This window comes from Juglans microcarpa x Juglans regia, chromosome 3D (assembly GCF_004785595.1).
Source record: "Juglans microcarpa x Juglans regia isolate MS1-56 chromosome 3D, Jm3101_v1.0, whole genome shotgun sequence".
Lineage (NCBI taxonomy): Eukaryota > Viridiplantae > Streptophyta > Magnoliopsida > Fagales > Juglandaceae > Juglans > Juglans microcarpa x Juglans regia.
In genome coordinates this window covers 10,348,583-10,376,007 of record NC_054598.1, presented here as the reverse complement: position 1 = coordinate 10,376,007, position 27,425 = coordinate 10,348,583, and the positions used below count along the sequence as shown (strand labels likewise).

The following is a 27,425-nucleotide window of genomic DNA, read 5'->3' as shown; positions in this document are numbered from 1 at the left end:
TTGGGATGTAACAAATTATAATTTTCTGTTATTTTTTAATACTCAATTAAACGAAGTTGATCTGGGTTCTGAAGTCGTCGGACAAAATTCATTACGTACGTACGTACTTCAGATTTTTTGAAATCAACAGTTTAGTCAGAAAATTAATGTGTCGCTGTGTGTCGGATCCGATATTGGTTCGACGATCGTCGCGTTATCAACATTCATCGCAAAGAGCTTCATTATTTTACTATTATTTTTTAAATTACTTAAAATACAATTTAATTTGGATAATAAAAACAATAATTAAGAAATAGTTAAAGGGCATAATCAAATATCTTATGAATATCATGATGATCTTAAAGAGAACTCTAAGGGTTGGCTCAAGTAGAATCTTGGGATATCCTCTTGAAAGTCTAAGGTTCAACATCTCATAGGTGCAAACAATCATTTGGAGTCACATCACTTAGTGAAAAATTAACAATTTAACCAGTTTCGTGTAAAGAAACTTTTGAAAGTGCGGTGTACGGGATCAGAATTTACTCTGTAGAGGTGAGTCTGAATAACCCTACTTTGGAGAGGTTCTCCGACATTAAAATAAAATAAAAAATCATCAAAAGGGATAAAAACAAGTTTGGAAATATTCAAATCTCTTGTAGTACTTTCAGAGGCAAGGGAGTAAAAAAAATGCGGCTATGTGCAAAAGAAAACTCGATGGAAAAATAAACACGCTGGACATTGACAGGATCACATGGATCACAATTAGCACAACATCATCATCACCATGATTTTAGGAAATTAGCCATTGTACATCATTTCCAGAATTTATTTGTTACCATAGAAAGCATAGCCTCATGTTTCTATATATTTACCAATTCTTTCATTGTAAAAATAAGTTCCAGAAATAAAAATAAATAAAAAGAAAAAAAAAAGTTCATGTTTTAGAAAGTTAACATGGTATCAGCCTAACCATTATTCTCTCTCTACCGCCTCTATGGCTTCTTCTTCAAACCCTCATCACCCTCCTTCCTCCCCATACCTCCTTCATCCCCCTGATTCTCCTAGGCTTATCCTTGTTTCTGGACTTCTTACAGGGGATAATTTTTCCAAATGGCAAAAAGCCATGGCCCATGATATTAACGTCAAGAACAAATTAAGTTTCGTTGATGGCACTCTCCCAACCCCAGATCCCAATTCTGCCGACTACACCCAATAGAACCAAACAAAAGATATGGTTCTTACCTGGCTTCTAAACTCCATCAGTCCCTTCATCGCTAATTCCCTTAAATTTCACACCAACCCTCGTGAAGTCTGGCTCGATCTTCAATCCCTTTCTTGTCATAGCAACAATGCACATATCTACCATCTCAAATGTGAATTGTCATCCCTGAACCAAAACACTCATTTTGCTCATGAGTATTACAACCAGATTAAACAAATCTGGGATGAATTTAGCCATTTGCAACAAAGCAATGATCTCAAAGAATTTCAACAATAAGTAGAGGATGAACGTGTTTACCAATTTCTACTTGGCCTCAATGGCTCTTTCTCCCAACTCAGAACACAGATCCTTGCAATGGAACCCTTTTTCCCCCCATCACCAAAATCTTTTCTTTTCTTTTCTTTTTTAGGAAGAGCAACAGCATCTCCTCCACCTTTGGCCACCATTATCGGATTCGCTAGCCTTCGCCGCCCATGGCCACCATCCTATGAAGCTCACCCTCCATTGCTCAGAATGTGGAAAATCCGACCACCTGTGTGACCGCTGCTGGCATCTTATCGGCTACCCTCTAGGCTGAGAACCACGATCCAAGCTGCAACCTTCTCTCGTTGGCAAACCTCTCTCAAGTTTGTCATCTGCCATGCACAATGCCAGCATCTCCTCTACCTCGTCGCAGGTGCCTGGTCTGTCTCCTGGGTTATGGACAGTGGTGCCAGCAACCACATGTGCCACGACCGGACCCTCTTCAACTCCATTTCTACTTCTCCTCCAGATAGGCATGTTAGGTTACCCATAGACCACTCTCTTTGCATAGAAGGTGTCAGCACATGTGTTTTGACCCCAAACCTAATTTTGCAAAATGTCTTTTATATCCCTCACTTTACTTTTAATCTCCTCTCAATCCCGTAGCTTACTATTAATCATTCTTGCATTGTTTCTTTTTCCTCTACCAATTGTTTTTTTTCAGGATCCACACTCGACGAGGCTGATTGGAGCGAGTGTGTTTTGCAATGGGCTTTATGCATACCAGCCCAAACCCATTATGGCCCTCTCCCTGCAAACTACTGCAAATAAGATCTTATGGCACCAACGTCTAGGTCATCATTTCCGCTTAGTCATTCCTAGTCTTTTTGATAATCCCTGTATTATATCTGATTCACACAAGACTACATTTTCCTTCTCGTGCTAATAAAAGTACTTTAGCTTTTAATCGCATTTTCTATGATATATGGGGTGGTTATCATACTTCTTCATTATATGGTGCTCATTATTTTCTTACAATAGTTGGCGATTTTTCATGCACTACTTGGATCTATCTTATGCATTATAAATTTGAGGCTTATACCCATCTCATGCATTTTTTTGCACTTATCCAAAATCAGTTCAACACCATGATTAAAATAATTAGAACTGATAATGGATAAGAATTTATTTCATAAAAATTTCAAACATATCTCCATGATCACGGCATCATTCATGAACGTATTTGCATTGAAACTCCGCAACAAAATAGTATAGCGAAACGGAAACACAAGCACCTCCTGAATGTCACTCGCAGTCTCCATTTTCAAGCTCACTTACCTTAGACATTTTGGGGTGAATGTATTCTCTTCATGGCCAATCTCATCAACCGTATACCAAGCCATATTCTCCAAAATAAATCTCATTTTGAACTTCTCTTTAACACTTCTCCCCACCTATGATCACTTTCGCATGTTCAACCTATGATTACCTTCTCATTTTCCCCTCGTGCCTCTAAAAATGTCTTTCTCGGCTATCCTAACACTCATAAAGCCTACAAATTTTATAATCTCGACACTCAAACCATCTTTTATTCTTGTGATGTCACTTTACATGAACAACAGTTTCCCTTTCAGAAAATTCCTGATCTTACACACACCTCCCTCCCTGTCCTCACTCTCCATGTCCCTGAGCCTAAATTGCCATCCCCTTCTCCCACTTCTTCCATTAGCAACCCCGATCGACCCCCTCCTCCTATTTCTCTTCACCCTCACCGCACAACTACCCGACTAGCATACCTTCAAGATTATGCCTGCCCGGCCCTACACGGAGCCCACAACATCCTCACCTGCTGCTCATCCCTCAAGTACTACTCATCTTTTATCTGCTTTTCTTTCATACTCTCGTTTCTCACATTCTCACCTTAATTTTTTAACTACCCTCACTATTTCTGTTGAACATTCCTACTATTCTACTGTTTTTCGTCATTCCCATTAGCGTGAAGCTATGTCTGTTAAACTTTATGCTCTTAAAGACAATTCAACTTGGACACTTGAGCCACTACTTCCTGGTAAGAAACACATTCGTTGCAAATGAGTCTGTTAAACTAAGATCAAAGCGGATGGCTCCATCAAAATATACAAAGCTTGGTTAGTAGCAAAAGGCTACGCTCAAATTGAAGGCCTCGGCTATCATGAGACTTTTGCCCTTGTTGCCAAAATGACCACTGTTCGACGTTTGTTGGCTATCAATAATGGATCATCCATCAACTTAACGTCAACAATATTTTTTTACATGGTGATCTTGATGAGAAAGTATACGTGACAGCTCCTCTCGATTACTGTCCTAAGTGGGAGACCTATTTCTGCCGTCTCCGCAAATCTCTTTACAATCTCAAACAAGCATCCCGCAACTAGTTTTTTAAACTAACCATTGTGCTTCTTACAACAGGTTTTTCTCAATCTCAGGCCGATCATTCTTTATTCACCTTGGTCACTTCGACCAGTGTCACTATTGTTCTCGTCTATATTGATGATATTCTGGTTGCTAGCAATGATCTCTCACAAATTGAGTTTTTCAAAGGCGTTCTCTCTACACACTTCAAAACTAAAGATCTCAGTCCTCGTAAATATTTGCTTGGTCTCGAAGTTGGTCTTTCTCCGCAAGGCATCTTACTCAATCAACAAAAATATGCTCTTGATATTTTATCTGACCGTGGGCAACTTGGTGCTCGGATCACCCATTTTCCCATGAAACAAAACTTGAAGCTCATCAATCGTGACGACCCTCTTCTTCCCAATCCTTGTACCTATCAACGACTTGTTGGACTCTCATCTACCTGACTATCACACACCCTGATATTGTATTTGCAGTGAACATTCTCAGTCAGTTTATGCATGCTCCCCGTGTTCCCCACCTGCAAGCTGCTACTCGTATTCTTTGTTACATCAAAGGCAATATGGGACAAGGCATTCTTTTTTCCTCCTCCAGTGGTTTACATGTTACTGCCTACACTGATTTGGATTGGGCCAGTTGTCCCACCACTTGTCGCTCCACTACAGGATACTTTATTCAGCTAGGCACGAGCCCTATTTCCTGGCGCACAAAGAAACAGATGACAATGACACTTTCTTTTGCTGAAGTTGAATACCACGCCATGGCTGTCACCATTTACGAACTCACCTGGTTGAAGCAGCTCCTCACTGATCTTGATGTTCCTCATTCTAAGCCCATCAGCTTACATTATGACAATCAATCTACTCTCCACATCACTCACAATCTTGTGTTTCATGAATGCACCAAACCTATTGAGATTGACTGTAACATTGTTCATGACAAGATCTGGTCAGGCCTCCTTACAGCCGTTCATACCTCCTCACATCGGCAAATTGCCGATACACTTACCAAAGCATTAGGACGGGAACTCTTTCATCATTTTTCATGGAAGTTTGGGCATTACGGATCTCCATGTGCCAACTTGAGGGGAGTATTAATAGGATCACACGGATCACAACTAGCACAACATCAACAACACCATGATTTCAGAAAATTAGCCATTGTACATTCTTTCCATATTTTATTTGTTACTGTAGCAAGCATTGCCTCATGTATCTATATATTTACCAATTCTTTCATTGTAAAAATAAGTTTCTGAAATAAAAAAGTTCATATTTTAGAAAGTTTAACACGGGGGGCGCCGTCAACAGCATCTACTGTGAGGCTTCAATTGGGTGGACAAAGACTTCTACTTTATTTAAAGAGTGAGGTCCCGACACCAGTCACTTAACGACTCCAGTACACTCCACCAATCGCAAGTCGACAACGTATCCCTAAAAACTACAGTACTGGTTTTTTCAAAACCACTTGGTATCCACACCTCGACTCGCTTTTCTGCTTTGTTCCATTGACGCTTCTCTTTCTTCTATATATATGCAACATGGTTTTCTTAAACCTTTCACATTTGGCAAGATGGAAAGCCCTTGATTCTCTCTCTCTCTTCTAGTTTCAGTTTCCATCCTTTTCTGGGAATTTCTTGGTTGTTGTTTTCCTTTGCTTGAGAAAGAGATAGATCAGATGGGGAGGGTAGGGTTCAGATGAAGCTGATAGAGAACAAAATCAACCGCCAGGTTACTTTTTCCAAAAGGCGAGGTGGGCTGCTGAAGAAAGCACATGAGATCTCTGTGTTGTGTGATGCTGAGGTTGGTTTGATTGTCTTCTCCCACAAGGGGAAGCTTTCTGAGTACGCCACTGGTTCTTGGTACGTTCGATTCTACTTCTACTTCTTTTTAGACTTTTTTCCTCATAAATAATAGCACTCGTCCGGCCATTTTCTCATGTGCTTTCGAAAAGAACCAAACAAAAAATGAAAAATAGATACCCTGCCTGCATGCAGTCGGTCATGCTCGCTTCTTCCTTTGTGGTTTTCCTGTTTCATTTGTCCTTCCTTCCCCTTAGCATGATAGTCCATTTTCTTCGTACTTTTTGTGTCAGCTTTATCTTCAGTACTACTAGCTAGAAAGCTCTTGAACTGATCTGTAGCTATATTGTCTTTTTCTGCTGTGAAGAATGTTTCTATTTCGTGCCCTTATCTCTCTCATGTAGACCATTTAGGTAATTAAGATAGTATATATATATGCTAGAATATTACTTTTGGTTTGGTGTGTAAAAGATATTAGACTGATTTCTTACGGTGTTTGATGCTAACAGTTATTGCAGTACTACTCGCTTATGCATGCTGGTTTTTCCTGCGGAGTTAGCTGCAGATCGCAGTTAAATCGTTTTATTACTTGAAAATTTATATTATAATAATAATATATACAGTTCACAAGCACTAGCTAGCTTGGCCGGATTCTGAAGCCTTAATTATTCTAACTGACTAGAGGAGACCTTGAACGTCTCCGGGACTTAGAGCAAGTCTATTTTTGGTTTCACAAATATCAATGTACAGTGCTATATATATATATACACACACACACTAAAAACAATAAAAAGAAAGTGGTAAGTAATTTATAATACCTAATTGGTGCAACACATGGCCTGGAGATTCATATATTTTGTACGTATCTGTGAATATATAATATAATATGCATATGCATCATACAAATATACATATATTTAAGTTCATGAGTACGAGTACATGCACGACTCAAAGTAGCTAGATAGGTGAAATTTCCTGGTATTTTTAATGCAACCCAAAAAAGAATATTACATTAAAAAAAGAATATGATTATTCCAGATTTAATGACTTCTTAGAGCTACTAATTCGACATAGTAAGTTGACATCTTGCTTGGGACGTCGAGTCTATTAAGATATAAAATAAATAATAAAATCTACATCTTTCTATCAGCTTAAGCTTTTGGAACAAGTGGTGATTTCACATGGTATCAGAGCAGAAGTCCTGAGTTCGAACCCTGACTCTACACTATATCTCATTTAATTAAATATTTCACGTGTTGGGCCACTCATTGAGGGAGAGTCTAGCCCACACGTGAGGAGAGTATTAAGATATAAAATAAATGATAAAATCTACATCTTTCAATCAGCTTAAGCTTTTGGAACAAGTGGTGATTTTACAGAGTCCTAACCATCTCGTGTTATGGGAAATAGCACGATTAATTTTTTTTTGATAGAAAAGATAATTTCATTAATCAACTGGAAACCTGATTATAGACAATTATCAAACCATACGACTTGAGAAATACAGTCTGGAATACAATCCCACCATATATTAATACTTTCAACATTGAAAGCATTCCTAGCCAACTTATGAGCTACCATATTCCCCTCCCGATATACAAGTGAAAAGCTACAAGATCCAAAACAAGAAGACAGTTTTTTAATTTCCTGGTATAACACACCCAGCATAGAGTTATTCATACTATCATTCTGTAGAGCTTCAACAATGATCAAGCAATCACTCTCCACCACAAGTTTTGAAATCCCCATTGTAGCACATAATTGCATACCTCGGAATATAGCCAAAAGTTCTATAGCCTCTATGCCTTCAACCTCATACTCAGATCTGCATGCTGCCATTAGAACCTTTCCTGTTGCATCCCGTAGAATAGCACCAACTCTAGTCCGCCCCAGCTCAGTAAATACTGCACCATCAACATTAAGCTCCAGCCAATCCATAGGAGGGTGTTGCTATTTGTAATGTGTCTGAAGTTGGGAGCAATTTTTCTGACGTACTTTATCAAAACTGTGTAGCAAAGTCAAAGCATTTCTTGCAACCTGCTTTGGAGTTAGGAGCATCTTCTCATGCACAAACTTATTTCTGTGAAACCAGAAACTCCACATCAGAACAAAGAAAAGTGCCAACTTATCATGTAGTTTTCTATCACATATCCGCAAGGCCATGTCCAGAACAGACTATTAAGGATCAATAGAAACTTCTGGTAAATACATCCCCCAGATATGTTGAATGGAGCTGCAACTCATCACAGCATGTGTAAGTGTTTCAACTTCTAAGAGACCAAGACTACATATGCCATCAGATAAAACATGTTTTTTCACTAACTTCTGCCCAGTTGGTAAACCATCTTTACAGGCACACCAAGCAAAAATTTTAACCTTATTGGAAACTCTCATCTTCCACAAACACTTCCAAAATACGTGCTGAGTTTGTCGATTAGAAGCTTCTGCAATCTGGGTACCAAGCCCAGAGTAAATATATCTGTAGCAACTTCTTACACTGAACTGACCACTCCTTTCATTAGACCAAACCATTTTATCTTACATATCAGTAGGGCATAAGAACACTTTCAGAATGTCAGCCACTATACTTGGATTGAAGAGAGATCTAAGTTTGTTGATATCCCACACCTTCTCATTATCCACAAAGAGTGAGTCAACCGTATCAGCCCTTGAGCCTTCCACCATCCCAATCCCTTCCTACAATAAAGAGAGATGTCCTGGAATCCATTGATCGTGCCAAATACTCACTGACTTGCCATTTCCAATACTCCACTTACACCCTGCCCCAAGCCATTTTCGAGCCTCCCAAATGCCCCTCCAAGTGTAAGAGGGACTTCTACCCAACCCTTCTTTCATGAAGCTACTATGAGGAAAATATTTTGCCTTTAGTACCCTGTGCAGTAGAGAACTCTCATCTTGAGACATCCGCCAACCTTGTTTTGCAAATAGTGTTAAATTGAAACTCCTAAGATCCTTAAACCCCATCCCACCCAGAGCCTTCCTCTGACACATCTTAGCCCAACTACCTCAATGAATCTTTCTCTCATTACCCTTTTGGCCCCACCAAAATCTGGACATCATACTTTCCAACTCAACACACAAACTAGAAGGAAGAAGGAAATAACTCATTGTATATGTAGGAATAGAAAGAGCTACAACTTTTAATGAGATCTCATTTCCCCCTTGTGACAATAATTTTTCTTTCCAAGATTGAAGTTTATGCCACACTCTCTATTTTATAGATTGAAAAGCCCTACTCTTAGACCTCCTAATGACAGGTGGAAGCCCAAGATATTTCTCATATTGTTGGATCTCACAGTTACTCCACAAGAATTTGATCTTAGTCTTTATATCCACACTTAGATTCCTGCTAAAAACAATAGTAGTCTTATCCTTATTTATTTTCTGCCCAGAAACAGCTTCATACTTTGCCAACAAATCTTGGATTCTTTTATTCTCCTCCACATCAGCTCAACAAAAAATAAGGCTATCATCCACAAAAAGCAAATGGTTTATATTGGGAGCCCCTCTGCATATTTAAATTTCAGAAATATCCTTCCTCAGCTGAACATTTCTCAAAAGAGAAATCAAACCCTCAGTATAAAGGAGAAAAAGATAAGGGACAGTGGGTTCCCTTGTCTTAAACCCCTAGAAGGAACTATAGGGCCCTTAGCTTCCCCATTTATCAACACTGAAAATGACACTGACTGTACACAACACATGATCAAGGCAATAAATTTTTGATGAAATCCCATGACCTCCATAACAGATTGTATGAATCCCCACTCCACTTTATCATAGCACGATTAATTAATGCAAGGCTGCTTCATTGGAATATATATATATATATATAATCATGTGACACTTCCTTAATTATCGAGAGAGTTGAAGTATTCGTGATAGGTGTCTTCAATAATTAATAAAGAGAAATGGCATACTAGAGTAGTTTATGATCATATATATTCCATTTTAATCAGAAAATTTGAAGATTTGGACAGAAAAATGTCGTTTTGATTATGCTTTTTTAGGTGTCTTCTAAATTTGGAATGATATCTCGATATGTGTTTATTTAATAACATGTATGTGAAGATAAATCCAAAAGAGATGTAAAATCATTGTAGAACTAGAGGGGTCTTCACCTATAAAACAGCAGTAAATATTCAACCCTTCATCGATCCCTTGACTCAATTTCTAAACAAAGAGCATTATATTAGAGAAGGGTCATGATCAAAGAAGGGTGTCAGTAAAGAACTAGATGAGACGACCCTTGTATATGGAGTAAGTCGTTGGACACAAATCCCAAGTACACCATAATCGAGGGAAGGTGACATAAATACTAAGAGGTTGTTCGGAAATAATTTTCATATCTTCTCATCTCATCTCATCTTATTTTTTTTACAAATACTTTCAAAATAGTCATGACAATTTTTTCAAGTTAATCATTACAACTTTCCTAAACTTCCAAACAAAATACACAATACAATTCAACTTTTTCAAATTTTAAAATAAAAATAATATTAAATAATTATATTCTAATAATATTATAATTTTATAATATTCTTTATTCAACTTTTTCGTTCTCTTTTCCCAACACCCAATAAATATTTAATTCAAACTATATCACTACTACTCACAAACCATCTTATTACTATTCACAAAATCATCATCTCATCTCATTCCTCTAGCATCCTCTAAGTTATCCATGGATGGACAAGTTCAAACAGAAGGAATAATTTCATTGAATCCCTGGTAATAAATAATTAACACAATATCTTCAAGCCCTACACAAGAAATTAAGAGAGCTTAGCGTACAATATTACCTCTTATCTTTATTTTGAACAGTTTAGCTGGCATGGTATGTTGGATGGTCTCAATTTCGATTCTAATTTTGTGGTGAAGAAAACCATGTGGATGAAATGAGAGTTTAAGGAAAAAGAGGTCCTTGATCAAATATTGCAAGCCTTAAATGATCAGAAGGCACCTACTCTAGATGGCTTGTCTACATTTTCAAAAGAATTGGGTAGGAACCAAGGTAGACTTAATCAGTATTTCCCATAAGTTTCATGTCTCGGGTAAGTTTGAGAGAAGCCTTAATGCTATGTTTATAGCACTTATTTCCACAAAAACAAAGATCGTGAAGATTAAGTATGTTTTGCCCATTAGTCTTGTGGGAATTGTTTACATGATCATTTTCAAGTGTCTTAGCAAACAGGATAAAAGCAATGCCAGAGAAGAAAAACCCTATAGCCAAGAAAGTATTCATTAGGTAGAGATAGATGTAGGTTTGGACATGATTGTCAATGAGTGTGTAAGTAGAAAAGTTCGTTTAGAGATCCTAGGTAAGAGTGCTAAGTGGGAGGGTAAAAACCCTCCCCACCCACTCCTGCCTAGGTAGGAGTGGCTATTCTGCCATCAACTTTTGCCTTATTCATACCCACTATCTATCTGCTCTCACTACTTTGGTTGGCAAACTTACCAAGCCACAATGCACAATCCACAAGTTAAAAAAAAATCAACAATCCAACACACCAAACACAATTTACAAAAACCATCTAAAAATACACAAATATGATTAGAATAAACTAGACCTAAAGAATTGGTATATACGAATCATAAACTCACAATAGTGTCATGGGTCTAAGTATGAGAGTCCATAATGTTGTCAAGTGTATGGAGATGAAATGATCCATATTGGCCACACAATTGTTAGAGGTGATGAGCCTTGCGTTGGAGGTGATATAAGAACAAAGAGGAGAAGAAACTAGTAAGGGTGGTGGGTGGGGCCCCATCCGGCCCCCTCCACCAATAGGCAAGGGAATCCACCTGCACAGTGTTAAGGGCCAGGGGATAAGGACAAGGCCCAGGCCCCCTGGCTTTCCCCTGTCCTCTTGGTCCATTATATATAATTAGGTCTATAATGAAATGACTTCATTAATAATATAAATCATAATATCATATATGTTAAGGGAAAAAAAAACCCTACCTATAAATATTACTCTCTCTGTCTTTTTCTCTCTCCTCTCTCACTTCTCTCATTCTCACTTCTCAGTCATTGTCCTCAATTTTCCCCTCTTCTCTTCTCCACCTTCCTTTTATACTTTCACGCCACAGTGCCAGTGGCCACCATCCTCTTTTCTCTCTCATTTCTCTTCTCATCCATCTTCACTCCTTCTTCTTCTCCTCCTCCTTTAAGCTAGCATAAAACTTCTCTCCGTTGTCGTGGGCCACGACTAGCAACTGCGAGTTCTATATAGCTTTACATTGTCGTGGATGATATTTTGTTAGGGATCCCCGATTGGGTCTGCGAGTTTAGTGACCCACGATCGGAACCATGGGCCATATGGATCTATCCGCATATCTCTAAAGATCTTAATAACCCATCCCGCGATCATGGCCCATGGGTCTATGCATAGATGGTATGTGCACATATATGAAGATACTATACGCCAATTACTACTTCGTTTTGTTTATTTGTTTGTTTGATTTTTAATTTTATAAGTTTGTTTTGATTTTTTGTTGGATTTGTGAGATTTTTCTGATATGGAAGTTTGTTTTGTTTGATGATCTGTAAGTTTTTTTTTTTTTTTTTTTTTTGGATTTGTAAGATCTATAAGTTTGCTTTGTGTGGTTTTGTTGGATTTTTTTGTAAAAGATATAGTGTTGGGCGACAGTGGTGGTTTCAATTTGCCCCCGACATCCAGATGAGAGCACCTGCCCACTGGGGTGGAGCCGGGGCCCATTACCCGAACTCACCCCCCTCGCCGCCACCCGTGCTGAGGATGGGGGTGGGTTCGGAGGCCACCCATCTGAGGGGTGAGGGTAGTACCCCTAGAGGAAAGGGAAAAAGAAGAAGAAAACAAAGAAGAGAAGTGTGTAGAAAGAAGATAGAACACAGAGAGTGGAAGAAACGAAGAAGGGAAAGGGAGGAAGAATAAGAGAGATAGATAGAAAGGGGGAAGGGAGAAGAAATTGTAAAATGATTAGGGTTTTTTGTTTAAGGTTTATATACATATTATTTTTTATGTGGGTAGGTGGGTGAGGTACCTCCCACCTTTCACCCAACCTAACATTAGGGGTGGGAGCACGAGTTGTGTGCCTGTTATCACTAAGGGTAGCCAAATGTGCCAAGCAACGGGGCCCATGCGTCCCGTACTCTTAGTCCTATCTAGGTTATGTAATGCGGATTTAGATAAGGTTTATGAACAAGTCAATTTGGAGATTTTTGTTATATTTGTTGAGAAGATGTGACTTGTGGTAAAGTGATCTTTACGGTGCAACTCTTTGTTTTGATAAATAATTCAGTGTTAAGTCGCTTGAAGATTTTATCATATTTGCGTTTAGGGGATCCTTAAGTTGAGTAGAATTTTATGTGCATTGGTAGATAGGGAACTTTATAAGGTTTCTTAATAGGATAAAGGAATGCAAACGAGCAATTTGTGTGTAATGAGACACAAATATATGAGGGGCTAGGATAATACAATTGATCCATTTATCCACAAAATCCTAGTTTTTCTAGTGAATCATCTAGAATGCCCTAGTTGAGGTTTAACATAAACAAAAGCAATAATACAATAATAAAGACTAATTAAAATAATACAAATTTTATTTTGAGAAAATATATCACTCAAATTGGGTGGATTTTGTTGGCTATCCCATGGATGGCCTAGGTTGGTCCACCAATCTTGGCCACTAAGGGGGAAGAAGCCACTAAAGCCTAACAGGATGCAGGTCAATGAGGACATACCCTAGCCATTGTCACAGAGGGTTACTTCTTGTGGTTAGCCTTTTTCTTGTTTTTTGTTATTCTTTATTTTTAATTGTTAAATTTTAATAGAGTATTTTAGACAATTCACTAGCAATTTAGGTTTTCATTATACTTATAAAGGGCTCAATTTGCATCAATTTGCATTGACTGAGGATGCAAATTTAAACATGTTGGTAATTTTTGTACCATATTGTTGATTTTGTTATTTTAGAGGGCAACTTGAAAAGTTGGTGGTAATTTGGGTTAGATAAGAGGTTCAATCCATTTTCCATAGATTCTTACGAAGAACATGATACATAATCAAGCCTAACACTATGGATCTTCCCAATACCTGATATGCTCCAAAATCAAGGGTTATCACATTGATTGCGTAAAGTAATTTGAGTTCAAGAATCATTTGGCCCCAAAACCTCTTAAACATGACAATTTGAAAGAAACAATTAAAGCATGATGCTATGGACTTTCTTTTCAAGTATTGCAAAGTCTTCACTTTTTGATGTGACAATTAGCTGGGATGGTGATCATAGGAGATCAAATGACAAACTAATATTTGAGAGGTTATAAGAGCACTTTGACAAGATTATATTGGTGCAAGGGAAAGAAGAATGCAATGAAATGATCTGAAATAGGAGATCTAGTCTAGTACGTAGGTCTGATCTCTAAATCAAATGATGTCGTTAGAGGCTTGAAAAATGACATGGATAGGGAACAATTACTTGATTATTAGTAAAATAGACCCCTAGATTGAAACGGCTACTCTTACTTGTTTCGGTATCTACAAAATTGCTCTCACAACTGCATGCTCTAAAAACATGCCTATAGGCCAAGATAATTAATTGGTAACTCATAGTTTGGCAAGTAATATATATCATATATAGCAAGAGGTCATGGGATTGAGTGTCATTATTCAGGAAGATTGTTGGGGTATGTCTATAACAACGCTCTAGAAACTGATCATATACGCAGTGCATATATATGATAGTTTGGCAAGTAATATATATATATATATATATATATATATATATATATATATATATATACTAGTATTGAATACCATATATAAAAGAGTACTTTAGTTTATCAGCTTACTTAACATTCATTTGTTTTTAATAACATTAAATATTTTTATGAGGATCATTAGCTATTAGTCATTCTTTATTTGAGGAATAGCTAGCTATTCCTGATGACCAATAGCTATTCTTTGTGTAGATCAGGAATAATACAAAATATTTAATGCGCCTTAAAGTATTTTCAAGCAAAATAAATATTAAATGATTAAAATTAGACACAAAACTAGAAATATTAAAAACAAAAGTATTCAAAATATTTAAAACTTCTTATGGGTGGATGCATGGGTATATACATGGCATTCGCATTTCTAAAGGAATGGGAGTAGACATTATCACTTACTTATTAATCGTCGTTAATTATTTTGTGTATGACCATATTAATTATTCTATGAATATATTTTGCATATATATATATATAGAGAGAGAGAGAGAGAGATGCATATCATGTGTTATATAAATGCATATAAATGTATTATATAAGTACCTTATAGAATTACTAATAGTGGTGGTTTTTTTTTGTTTTTTTCTGCTGCTATATACATACACTGATGGTTTTTGTGACCACTGATTCAGCCACTGCCAGTAATTAATGTCCCTTCTTCCTCCCGAATTAGATATGTGTAGCCCAAAAGACTTTTTACTTTATTTTTACTTCTTTCCCTTTCCTTTGTGTGTTTTTCTTTGGTGGAGATGGAGCCCAAGATGGTTGTGAAGTGGATTCTTTAACTTGTGTGCATTGGGCTGAAATATTTTGTGTTGGGTGGTATTAGAATTCGGGCCTAGCCCATGAAGTGTGAAGAGGAAGCCCAACCCTTACTGCAACCCATGTGTATTGCCGTCAGTGTCACCACCATGCCATCACCACGTGTCCTCCAAGTAGTAGCCCCTCTCTCCTGTCTGCCACCACCATTCCTTTCGCCCAGCCCGCGCCTCTCTTCTCTATCAACACGTGAAGCTTCGGCCATAGCAGTTGCACGCCAACCGTCTCCTGCCACGTGTGTGATGCTTGACTTCCTCCCATAGTCCCGCACCACCAATCGCAGTCACAACCACATTCCCTAAGCCCCAACCCACAGCCTATAAATAGGTCGGACCTCCCTCATTTGAAAACACAACCTCCAAGCCTTTCATCCTGCCTCAAAACCTCCTCCATTTATCTTCCTCTCCCTCCGATCTACCTTCCCGTAGGTTTTAGGCAATTTTTCCCCTAGCGCTGCCATGCACCTTCGCAAGCTCCTGCTTCCAACCACATCTCAATGGTCATTCGACCACCCCTCTCATTTCCCCTCCTCCTCCTCCCTTAGTTTCACTACAACCCGTGGGCTAAAACCCATTTATGGGTTTTGCTCCACCGCCACCCTCCACTAGGAGGAAATTTTCCTTCATCTCTACCACATCAGATCTGTCACCCCTTAAAGTAACATAGCCATTAGCCCCACTATTCTGCCCAGCTCATCTCCACTACCATGCACAGCCACTGCCGCTACTACCATTCAATGCGCATGCGCATGCGCACGCACAAACACTTGCGAGATCCCTTCGACGACACGCTGGATCATCCAAAGTTTTTCGTACTATGCGAGTTTTCCATACTACATAGTAAGTAAAATTTGGACTGACCCTAGAAATAATGACAATGGAAATGTTGGTCTTGTGTTTGTTGTAGTGTAAATGTGATTGGTTAAGTGGCTCGAGCCTGAGAGGTGTTAGGAAACACATTTGTAGTTGGTGTGGATTGTTGGCCTAGGGCTGGGTGGAGTGTTAGAAATTGCATGTAGTTGTGGAAAACCAGACTCTATGAAACTGTGAAAACTATGAAATATGTGTCTTGTTTGTTATATTGTATTATGCCATGCCATGCCATCCAATAAGTGTCTATTGCATAGTTACATTTTCACTATTATCTGTCATTATTATTATTGTGCCCTGCTTGTATTTGTGTCGTGAATTGGAAAATTAAGTTTTTGTGTCAAATGATTAGAGGGTGTATTTTGCGGATGTGTGTGTATCACGACCCCAACCCGAGATGGACATTATCTCAGAGAAGCTTATTTGGTCCCTTTGGAGCATATAAAACTGAGTGACGCCCCCTGGGCTATCACCGGGCGACAACAGGCTCGGCCAAGACAGTAACGCTCTCTGTACGACTCTGTGGCCCCTATGCTAGTGGGGGCTAGAGGTAGGGCAGTAAATTAACCAATCTGTTTGATAGTCCGCTCGGTAGTCGCCCGGTTAAACTCGAATCGAACTCAACCAGTGTAAAAAAAAAGCTCACCCATAAAAGCATATATTCGCTCAATTAGTAAATAACTCATACCTAACAAAACTCGACTCGACTCGACTAAAGCTCGTTAAGGACCGCACGCTCAACTCGACTATATTAACTTTATGATATATTTCCTTGTTGGGTTGTAATTTAGATTTCTAGTACTTTTAGTATTTCATACTGCCTTTTTATTTTTTGCTGCATTATAATTGTACACATATATTGCATGCTCGTACACACACTTGCACATGATTATGTTGGGCGTGTGTAACCCAAGTTGCTAGCACCCCGGCATTGTGACTCCTGCCATATCACACATGGGCTTGTGGACATAGTGATTAGGCATAGTGATTAGGTTATCGTGATCTCTCTTGCCAGTTTTTTTACTCAAAGAATTTTCTAACATCAAGTGGTTGATGAACATTAATCAAACACAAATGTTGCAACTTTTGTTTTTCTTCTCTTAGGTTAACATACATGATGACCATATGATTTTGATCTTACTGTATGTAAGACACAGTGGTCATGTCTTGGGATCGAATCCTAATATAGCAGCACTTTGGCAAGTGAAAATTGGCTAGCTTAATTAAATGGTTTTACTGACATTATATGCTACTTGATATTGGTGGCCTCGAGAAACTTCATCTTGGAAATGGCTATATATGCGGAATTGTAAAGGTTGCATTTTTATGCATATATATATATATATATATATATGAATTAGCTTCTTAATTAACGTTAAAAGAAACTGCTGAGCTGATATTTCACCTAGAATAAATGTGTCTCTTGAATGCTTAATTTCCAAGTCTCCCATGCAACCTTTTTTGTTGTGACTTATAACCAAATGTTCCCAAATCATGATCAGTTACCGGAGGTTTTTGTTTGAGTAATATTAATAGTTCTGGATATTAACATCTTATTCATTTTGGTAATAGCATGGAGAATATACTTGAGCGTTATGAGAGCTACTCTTATGCGGAGAGACAGGTAGACGGAAGTACTGATTCCGAATTTCAGGTTTGTCATGCCATTTATGTACAAGCAGTACTCATCTGATCTACTTATCACCAAAAAAAAAAAAAGAAAAAATTATACATTTAGTCATATCTCTGTCTGAGAATCGGCTGTTTCTGTCCATTTTTAAGGTGTGTACGTACGTAGTTCTCAATGCATATATAACATTATATATCTTTGGCATGTTAGTCAGATTGAACTTTGTGAGCTGTTGCATGTATTGAATTCCATGTACGTGCAGGGCAACTGGACAATGGAGTTTTCTAGACTTAAGGCTAAGATCGAACTTCTGCAAAGAAACCACAGGTACTAGGATGATTACACGCCTGTCTTTGTCTCCGTTTTCTTAAACGTCAGAGAAATTTATACTTCGGATCTCCGAATTTTGTACCTTTTAGCCTTTTTTCATCTTAATTAGATATTAAACGACGGTGTTGTTAATTATGTAAAAATCTTCAGGCGTTATCTGGGAGATGATCTGGAATCGTTAAGTTTCAAAGAGCTACAAAGCTTGGAGCAACAGCTTGATGTTGCGCTTAAACACATTCGATCAAAAAAAGTATGCTATATTGATTTTTTTACGTCCTCCCATGGATGCATGTAGTCTACTTATGATACTGCATTTTTATCTGCTTGGTGTACTGAAATCTCTTCTGTCGTACAGAATCAACTTATGAATAAGTCCATATCCGATCTTCAGAGAAAGGCAAGGCACTTTTGGCATATCTTGGTCATTATAAATCACCAAGAACACTTGGCATTTTTGCACACCTTTTTACTTGAAGGCTCTTTAGCACAGTTGGTTATAAATCACCCAAGAACTTTTTGAATTTTTATATACGTCCCATGTTGGGGATATTATTCTTGTAATTACGTGACCTACATACCTACTTTTCACTGTATAAATTTGTCAAAAGTCTGACTCTCTGCATTGTGCTAATTTACTGTATGCAGGAGAAGGCAATACAGGAGCAGAATAGCATCCTAGCGAAGAAGGTGACCCGCCGGTTATGTTTTCATGCAAGCAAATTTCATTTTAGCTGCTACTGAAAGGGGATTTAGTCAAATTAATAATAGGAATTGCTTAATCTCTCTCTCTCTCTCTCTCTCTCAATAGATCAAAGAAAAGGAGAAAATTACTGTGGCGCAGCAGGCGCACTGGGAGCAGCCAAACCTGCATGGCCCTGATGGATCATCATCGACGTTCCTGCTACCACAGCCACTTCCCTGTTTGAACATCGGGTAAGCTTCTCTGACATAATTTAAGGCTTTATTCCATAGCACAAATGTCTTTAACTTATTTGTGTACAAAAATAATCAAACAGTTTGTCATATAATTAAAACAGTTAGTCTTTAACTTATTTCATCAGCACTTCACTCTTCCATATGCTTGTCTTGCATCCAAAACTCATATGAAAACATCCTGCTAGCTCGAGCTGGGTCATCTCTTATGCTTTCAGTTTCAATTAGTAGGCTTCCATCATTTGGGTATGGAAAACCTAATCGATCACATGACGTTATTACTGTCAGAGAATGGTATATAAAACATCATATTGATGTTATATTTGGGATGTCTGATGCAGTGGCACTAATTACCAGGAAGATCGGTCAGAAATGAGGAACGAGCTCGATCTCTGTCTCTTGAACCAATTTATTCCTGTCACCACGGATGCTTTGCCTCGTGAACTGATCAGGGAACAAAGATATAATTTGTAAGGTGGTTCCGAATCCTGATCTTGCCACCTAATATATTATCCCCGTTTCGAGACATTAATTAAACTCATTATAATATGAGCTAAATTAATGAAATTGTATCCCTCTCGTTGAGACGTACTGCAACCAACGTTGATCGAGGAGACCATAAACCTCGATATGGTTCCCCATTTTATTCTTTAATTTGTGTGTTTTCGTAGCACATACACTTATTATATATTTATTCTTTTCTGCCAAAAGCTGGTAGAATTGAATTTTATAATCATATGAAAACCTTATAATATTTTGGACTATATATATTAAATGGGATATGTAGTTCTAGTACTTGAAGCTAGCTAGCTGCAGATACGTGCAATATTCTGTTGGATAGCAGCTAGCTGGCCGTTTCATGGATTCTCATTTCCCAACCGCGTGCATGCATGCGTGCATGATGATCATGTTTCAAAATGTTAATTATATATACTAGTACTTGTGCACCTCTTAATTTGAAGCTGAAATATTATGTATAAAGTAACCCAGATTTTCTCATTCTTGAAATTTCTCTACGACTCTCTTGCCAAATAACGGAGCAACACGATTCTCATGCCATAAAATTAGAAAGAAGCGAAAGCTTTAAGGCAACTTCATAATCCTACATTCAGACCTATCATGATCTAATGTCACATTACGGAATGATGAGAGAATAATGAAAATTAAGATGATGAATAGATTTTTTCTTTCTGAATATACACATTTGGCTCATGGACTACGCATAACAGCTAGGTCCTCTTCACTTAGAGCATTGGCATTGAATTAGCCAAATGCCTTTTCATCTTCAAATTTAGCAAATATCATCCATATTTGCTCCACATTGAATTAGCTAAATTGTTTTCATCCAAACTATAAGTTATAGTAAATCCATTCTTCTTTTCAAATATGAAAAGAACTATAGCAAGTCTAAAAGTATTTTTTGAGATTATTATATTATAAATATGAGATTTTTATTCATATGAGATTTTATCATCTATATACATATGAGATTATTATATTATAGATTGTTAGATTGTGAAAATGAAAATGAATATGATTGTTGGAGGTTATTGAAGATTATAAAAATAAAATATAAATTAATTAAAAAAATATAAATAATAAAAAAATAATAATATTTTATTATGATTGAGAGTGTGATGACTAATCCAATGTAGACTTCAAGTTTTAAATGATTAGCTAAAAATGAAAAAGTTACATATTAATCAAAATTTGAAGAATTGGATAGCCAATCCAATACTAATGCTCTTAGTAAATTCAATGCAGAACATCCTCAAACTGTAGTTGTAAAGGGATTCCCCCCACTTCACAAGTCCACTGGGCTTCGACCCAATACCCGCCCCAAGGCCCAAACTTGCTCATAAAGTAAGTCGCCTACAAGGAAAAGTAAACAATGATGGTTGATGGGATGGACAGGCCTGATGTCGCCAGACCACACTCCGCTTATATGGACTTGTACAGGGCAAAACGGGAAAGATGGAGAACCCTTAATCCTCTGACATGAGGACATCGATGGACCACCAAAAGTAAAGTAAATCGGAGAACCACGCAGCATTAATAGCACCACTACCCGAGCTACATGCCACATTAATGACGTTGTCGCAGAGACACGTCGTATTAAAAGATTCTGACAAAAAGAACAGTACAAAAGACATAAACTCCACGAGGGCAGACATGATCTGTGCCCCCCAGACTACTGGTATAAATAGGAACTTCCAGGTACGAGAAACTCTCTCTGATCCCTAGACTCAATGTTATTGGCATTCAGAGACTTGTCGGCCCCAAGACCGCCCTTTCAATAAGCCTAATCCTCATCATCTCGAAGATCACGACCATTGATATCTCGAAGACTCAATGTTTTAAACCTTCATATGCAATATTTGTTAGGAACAGTAAGAGAAAAAAATAAACTAAAAAGTGGAATCAATCACACATCACACAAGATTTACGTCAAAAGATTTTAATCAAATAATAATTGAAGATACAATGTAGTGGTACTACAACAACTGTACATTGAACCATATTACAAAATATAGTAAACCTTAGTAAGTAGGTCAGGCCGGATCAAAAGCCAATATAACAATTAGTTTCATAATTTATTTCCAAAAATATCTGTATGTTTCTCTCTTTAAGTGGATGAAGAATGTGATACAAAAATATTTAAAAATAGTTTGAAAGCAGCATATTTAAAAATATCTATATGTTTCATTTCCCTTTTTATGTAGAATGAAGCACTTTTACAACCACTGCCTTGCAAGTAGCATATATATACATACTAACAAAACCCGAATGGCCAAGCATCACGTGACAGTACTATAAATTGAAGAATATCATCAGATGTAATTTGGGCTAGCTGAGGCCTTCAAAGAGCCGAGATTCAGCCTAGCCATGTTGTGCATGACTAATCCAATTAAGAAAATATCATTGTTGTGTACTCTTAACATTCTATTCATTCTATGAGACTTGAAGACATATCTGATATATATCATAGGTGCTATTTTCACCTTTTCATTATTACTGCAATGATAAGCGTTAACGGTAAGGGCAATCACCAATCTCTTGTTCATGCTGGCCATGCATGTTGGTCTTTACTAATTCAGTTTTACAGTCACAAACAAATATTATAAAAATAAATTCAAAAATTGATTTGATTTGATGTAATACGTTAAATTTACTTTATAATAAAAATAAATTTATAATTTTATATACCACGATAATTCTATTACAGGTGACAAGGATTTCGAACAATTAGCAGAACTGAGGGGAGCTAAGGGTGAAGTGGTTCAGGATATATGGAATGTAGGCTTTGAACTTTCGACATGGGCCTTAAAGTATTGTGGACGGGATGAGGAAAACTAGGCCTAGAGAATAATAAGTGGGTCAGTCTAATATAGTAGTAGTTGCTCATTTCAAGTAGTAGTCATAAAGTCAAGTGAAATCGTTTTCTTATTGGTTGTTGTTTAGGACAATCGTTTTCTTACCAATAAGAAGTGCCTACAGAGTTGGAGGTTGTTGAGAGAACTCAAGAAGGCCTGAAACTAGATCTAAGTGTCCTTAAAGACAACCCAGAGATTTCACTCCATGCCATCATGGGGTTTGTTAACCCAAGAACTATGAGGATTTGGCTACTATTGGTAGGGTGGAAGTGGTTGTGTTGATCAGCACGGGCAGCACACATGATTTTCTAGATCTGGGGGTTTTGGAAAGAACTGTGCTACAGTTGGATGAGACAGCTAGGGTTCAAGTGAATGTAGCTAATGGAGAAATAGTGGGAAGTGAGGGAAAGGTCACACAAGTTCCATTAACTATAGGGAACTCAGTTTTTAACCGAGGCTTATGTTCTAGGCTTGGCAGGGTGCGATATGGTCTTAGGGGCGGCTTGGCTTCAAACATTAGGCTCCATACTTTAGAATTTTCAGGAGTTAACTATGCAATTAGTGTTGGAATAATAGAAGATATTATTAAAAGGGTTGGAAAATTCAAAATTGATTGAGAAAGGAAGTTTAACTGCTGCCAATAGCTTGGAAAACAAAGGGGTGCTGCTCTAGTTTCTGCAAAACAGTGGAAGGAATTAAGACCAACCACCTCAATCAACCATCCAAAAACTTCTCAAACAGTTCCAAGACATATTTTCTGAACCTAAAACACTACCCCATATAGAAACCATGACCATTCAATAATCCTCCATCCTGGAACTAAACCTATTTCTGTGAGACGTTACCGTTACCCTTTTTAAAAAAAAAAGATGAAGAAAATTGTCAAAGAACTTTTGGCCACTGGTGTGATATAGCCCAGCCATAGCCCTTACTCTCCCCCTACCCTTTTGGTGAGAAAAGCTTATGGTTCATGCATTTGTGTGTGGATTATAGGGCCCTTAACAGTGCCACGGTTAAGGATAAATACCTTATACCTATGATTGGGGAACTTTTAGATGACTTGGGCGGCTCTAGCATTTTTTTTCAAGCTGGATTTGAGATCTAGTTACCACCAGATTTGTGTCAAACCAGAGGATATTCCCAAAACAACCTTTAGGACTCATGAAGGCCATGACGAGTTCTTGGTCATGCCTTTTGGTTTGAGTAACGGTCCCTCAACATTTTAAAGTCTAATGAACTTCATGGATGACCAGTCGTATATTTTAGCGAGAAGCTTATCTTGGTTTTTTTTTTATAATATTTTAGTGTACAGCTCAAACGAATAACAACACCTCCAGCACCTCAAACTTACCTTGGAAACCTTGAGGCAACACCAACTTTTTGCCAAGATGTCCAAGTGCAAGTTTGGAACTCGGGAGGTGGCCTATTTGGGGCATTTTATTTCAGCACAAGGAGTCAAAGCTGATCCTAAGAAGATCAGAGCAATGTTGGAGTGGCCATCACCAAATACACAAAAGGCACTAAGAGGCTTTTTAGGCCTCACGGGGTATTATAGACGGTTCATCAAAGGTTATGGTGGAATAACAGCACCTTTGACCGAGCTTCTAAAAAAGAATGGGTTTCAATGGAACCCACGGGCTGATGAGGCATTTCGGAGTTTGAAGGCAACTATAATGAAGCCCCCAGTGTTGGCTCTCCCTGATTGTAGCCAACCATTTTGTATTGAATGTGATGCATCAGGCAAAGCAGTGGAAGCAGTGTTATCACAGCAGGGACACCCTATAGCATATTTCAACCAGGCCTTGAAAGGATGGGCTCTAGCCATGTCGACCTATGAAAATGAGTTGCTAGCCTTAGTTTCAGCAATTAAGAGGTGAAAGCCCTATCTCTTGAGCTGCTAGAGGAACTTCAGTTGTTGTATCTCTCAAACCCAACCCTACAAGCCTTGCTGAAAAGGTGGAAGGAAGGGACTCTGGGTCCTCATTATTCACTCAGGGAAGGCTTGTTGTACTATAAACACATGTTCTATGTGGCCCAAGACAAACCCTTTAAAATGAAGTTACTGAACAACAGTCCAGTGGAAGGACATTCAGGCTTTGAAAAAACCCTCCACAGGTTTAGAAGAGTTCTATTGGCCTGGTCTAAGGTCAAAAGTGAAGGAATTTATTTGTAGCTGTGACACATGCCAGTGTGTGAAAACTGAGAACACCTTCTTGAGGGTTACTACAGCCCCTTTCCATCCCTTTTAGACCCTGGACTAACATTACGATGGATTTTATCAAAGAACTTCCTACCTCCTAAGGATTCAACTGCTTGCGAGTAGTAGTTGACCGTTTAACCAAATTAAACCACTTCATTCCCTTATCCCACCAATACACAGCCTCTATCCTAGCCCAAAAATTCATCAAACATGTTTTCAAACTGCATGGGATGCCTACTTCTATAGTCTCTGATAGAGATAAGTCCTTCACAAGCAAATTTTGGGGAGAGATGTTCAAACAGTTAGGGGTCCAGTTGGCTTTCAGTTCAGCCTACCACCCTCAATCCGATGGTCAGACGGAGGCTGTCAACAAAACCTTAGAAAATTACCCTCGATTCTTTATGGGAGACAGACCCAAAGATTGGGCCCTCTAGATTCCCTTAGCCGAATGGTAGTACAATACCACCAAACATTCGTCAATCCAACTCACCCCTTTTGAAGTCCTTTACGGCTATCCCTACCCAAAATTACTTAGCTATCAAGAAGGAGTTTGATTGGTAGATGCAGTGGATGCTAACTTGAGATCACGTGAGCAAATTCTTCAACTGTTAAGGCAAAACCTACAAAAAGCCTAGGAGAGGATGAAACGTTATACTAATTTGAAGCAAAAGGAGAGAACTTTCAGTGTAGGGGACTGGGTGTACGTGAGGTTACAGCCTTACCAACAGCAATTCCTAGCGCAGAGGAGGAATGTCAAGCTGTCACCACGATTTTACGACCCATACCAAGTCACAGAGAGGGTTGGGGAGGTCGCATATCGTCTAGGGCTTCCCGAGTCAACCCATGTTCACCCCATGTTCCATGTTAGCTTGCTAAAGAAGAAGGTTGGGCATCTGGTTCAAACGATCCCCACACTGCTGCCGGTGGACGCCTTAGGGATTTTGAAACTCAAGCCTGAAGCCATTTTAGACAGGAGGCTCAAGAAGAAAGGGAGTTTCCCTGTAGTGAAGATGTTGGTTCAATGACAGGGGCAAAGGGATGAAGACGCCACTTGGGAAGGGTTTCATCAGTTAAAAAACTCCTACCCACACCTTGTGGGCAAGGCGTTTGAAACGAAGGGGGCTCTGTTACATGTGACAAGAGTTTTGAACAATTAGCAAAACTAAGAGGAGTTAAGGGTGAAGTTGTTCAGGATATATGGAACATGGACTTTGAACTCTGGACATGGACCTTGAAGTATTGTGGACGAGATGAGGAAGACTGGGCCGGAAGAATAATAAGTGCGCTAGGCTAATTTAGTAGTAGTTGCTTATTTCAAGTAGTAGTCATAGAGTAAGTGAAGTCATTTTCTTATTGGCTGTTGTTTAGAGACCATGTTATCACAAGTTGTAATAGAAATATCTTAAGTTTGTTACTGATACCCTTTATATAGGAAAAGTAACCGTTTTACGTACTATGCATGATATTAAGAATTTTTCTAAATCTTCTTCTTCTCCCATTTTTTTTTTTTTTTTGAGGTCCTTCCCTCGAAGTGAAGTTTATCAATTCTTACTACTTAATTATTACAAACTTACGTTAATTTATAAATTTATTTTTATAAAAAAATATTATTTATGGTTAAAACATTTTGTTATCGGACCATCTGTTAGGAAGACAGAATAATGGCATCCCAACTATATGGGGTTTTGAAAGACAATGCAAAACAAAGCCTTTGTCAACGGGGAAACCGATATTGACATGAGAAAACGTGCAGTAAAAAGGGTTGGAGAGAGAGAGAGAGAGAGAGAGAGAGAGAGAGAGAGAGAGAGAGAGAGAGAGAGAGAGAGAGACTGAGATGACATCTTACCCATCAACATTATCATGAAGATATATCTTAGATGACAGCTTGACAATTTCTACTTCAAGAATCAAAACATATAGAGATCATTACAGATTCCAAACTAAAAACAGCAATTAGGGGCCCCCGAGCCATGCAATTATCAGCTACCATAGACTGCAATCTGCTGATCAGTACCAATAATATTCAATGCTCTTGATCGAGTTGTCATAATTTTAGTTCTTTTTATATGTTAACTTACTCACTTTATATATTCTCATGTCCTGTTCCAAACATCATTACATTTGTGTGTTTGGTTCCATTACGATTTGGAAATGATGACTATGTAGCGTTTGAGCCACGCTAGTTTAAACAATTCATATAATTAAATAAAATAAAAATGGGCCGGATTGATTATTGTACTAAACAATGAAGTAAAAAGCCCTGCATGCAGGAAATAAGAAATTATTAGTTCACCTAGCAATTAAATCCCCGCATGTACACTAGAGCTTCTTTCCTTACAGCATGCTGAGTGTACCTGCCTACTACTTTGATCTCTTATATGGGGTATAATGACTGATGATAGGCATTACAAACCCCATCCATCAAAACATTATTGATTTGGGCCTCCTCCAGAAGTAAAGGGCCCAAAGCCCGGCAATTACTTGGTCGGGTGGTCCGACTCAAGCAATTACATGGATGGTATTTGATGTAAAGGTTTTCAAATAAAATTATTTTTCTAAAGTAATACAATGCAATAAATCTCAACTCCTCTTATTCGCCTAGTGTCCGGAAAGTGTTATAAAGATCTCTCTATGTTAGAATTGTATTAATCAATTTTGTATATTAATTGAGCTATATAAGGTGGCCTATATATACAAGGTCAAAGACTATATATACAAGAGCCTTACTCAACCAATGTGAGACTCACATAACATATATACTAACACTCTAGTATATGCACCAAAATCTGAAACTAGTAGATTAATAAATAAATAAAAAGAAAAAGAAAAACGGCAACTTGTGAAAACAAATGCCG

The 27,425-nt window shown here is 38.1% G+C and overlaps 1 protein-coding gene across 2 annotated transcripts; it reads left to right on the top strand.

Annotated features, from left to right (window-relative positions):
- The first annotated feature begins 5,346 nt into the window (after positions 1–5,346).
- LOC121256489 (agamous-like MADS-box protein AP1) lies at positions 5,347–19,732 on the top strand. Of its 2 annotated transcripts, none has more exons than XM_041157304.1 (8): positions 5,347–5,699; positions 17,676–17,757; positions 17,996–18,060; positions 18,214–18,313; positions 18,419–18,460; positions 18,709–18,750; positions 18,872–18,996; positions 19,354–19,732. In XM_041157304.1, exons 1-8 carry the CDS (start codon positions 5,536–5,538, stop codon positions 19,370–19,372), a joined length of 639 nt encoding a protein of 212 aa, XP_041013238.1. In that variant the 5' UTR covers positions 5,347–5,535; the 3' UTR covers positions 19,373–19,732. The 2 variants fall into 2 exon arrangements, with proteins under 2 accessions (XP_041013238.1, XP_041013237.1); XM_041157303.1 differs by having other exon boundaries at positions 5,351–5,699; positions 19,338–19,732.
- Positions 19,733–27,425: the final 7,693 nt, after the last annotated feature.